The sequence below is a fragment of the Phaethon lepturus genome, unplaced genomic scaffold (assembly GCF_000687285.1).
Source record: "Phaethon lepturus isolate BGI_N335 unplaced genomic scaffold, ASM68728v1 scaffold10021, whole genome shotgun sequence".
NCBI lineage: Eukaryota > Metazoa > Chordata > Aves > Phaethontiformes > Phaethontidae > Phaethon > Phaethon lepturus.
The window spans coordinates 1-1,030 of NW_010519833.1; the positions used below are offsets into that span (position 1 = coordinate 1).

At 40.1% G+C, this 1,030-nt stretch overlaps 1 protein-coding gene across 1 annotated transcript in view; it reads right to left on the reverse strand.

Annotated features, from left to right (window-relative positions):
• Positions 1-907: 907 nt before the first annotated feature.
• The window catches only part of DMTF1 (cyclin D binding myb-like transcription factor 1), a gene marked incomplete at its 3' end in the record, with an annotated part of 19,342 nt that continues 19,219 nt past the window's right edge, over positions 908-1,030 (reverse strand). The window contains exon 15 of the mRNA XM_010297174.1: positions 908-1,030. This exon is cut by the window's right edge and continues 270 nt beyond it. Coding sequence (XP_010295476.1) covers positions 908-1,030 — 123 coding nt within the window.

The window sequence follows — 1,030 nt, forward strand, 5'->3', positions numbered from 1 at the left end:
GGTCTAGTTGAAGATGTCCCTGCTCGTGGCAAGGCGGTTGGACTATGTCCTGGTTCCAGTGAAAATTCAGAGAATTTTCCCAATTCTCTCCCCTGTCCCACTAGGGGATTGGGGAGTGAGCAAGCAGCTGCGCGGTGCCCGGGCTAAACCACGACAGACTAGATGACCTTTGAATGCCCCTTCCAACCCAAACTATTCTATGATTATGATAGTTACAACAACTGAAAGATGAAGGAATTTAGTATAAGCAAACAAAATGCCTTAAATAATCTGGATAAACTCATTTCTGCGTCTTCAGTGTTGAAGCTGAATAAAAGCAAGGCCAGAGAGAGAACTAGCTTAAATGCTTCAAATTCCTATTTTACAGATATGTAACTAGAGTTGTATGTTTAATAGAAGTCCTCAAAAATAGAAACTGTGGAGCACCTCAAAATATGTTATTAGATCCATACAGCAAAAACTAAATACTCTACCTCACCTCCCTTGATAAGCAGTCTACCTGTAAAGTACATGTGTTGGACAATTAACAGCCTAGTTTAAAGCAAGAGCATCAAATAGTAATCAGATGACGGCAACTGTTTGGTGCCACTAATACTCCCGCTTTTCACAGTCATCATGCAAAAGCGTCCTGAGTAGTGAAGCAACTCCACAGCTAGTGAGGTATTCAGTGCTCCAGATGAAGTCAAATATAAGCCAATCTAAGTTCCAAATTAAATGCTATCGCTTTCACACTCATATTAGTGAAGCTCAAGGACACAGGATCTGAAAAAAAGGCTCTTAGAACTACAATATACATAAAATCACTGACATACGTCATACAAATAGCTCAACATAGAGGACAAATTTTCAATGAAATAATTCTCCATGCAGAAACGGTGAAAATTTCACATAACATGCACTCCCTTACCTCAGTAACATAAGTGTTAGGTAAATCAGAGTGAGAATCCTCTTCCTGTTTCAGGCTGGCATCTGAAATCTCCTCTTCCGTTCTCACCATAACTCCATCCATCAGTTCACTACTATTCCTGCT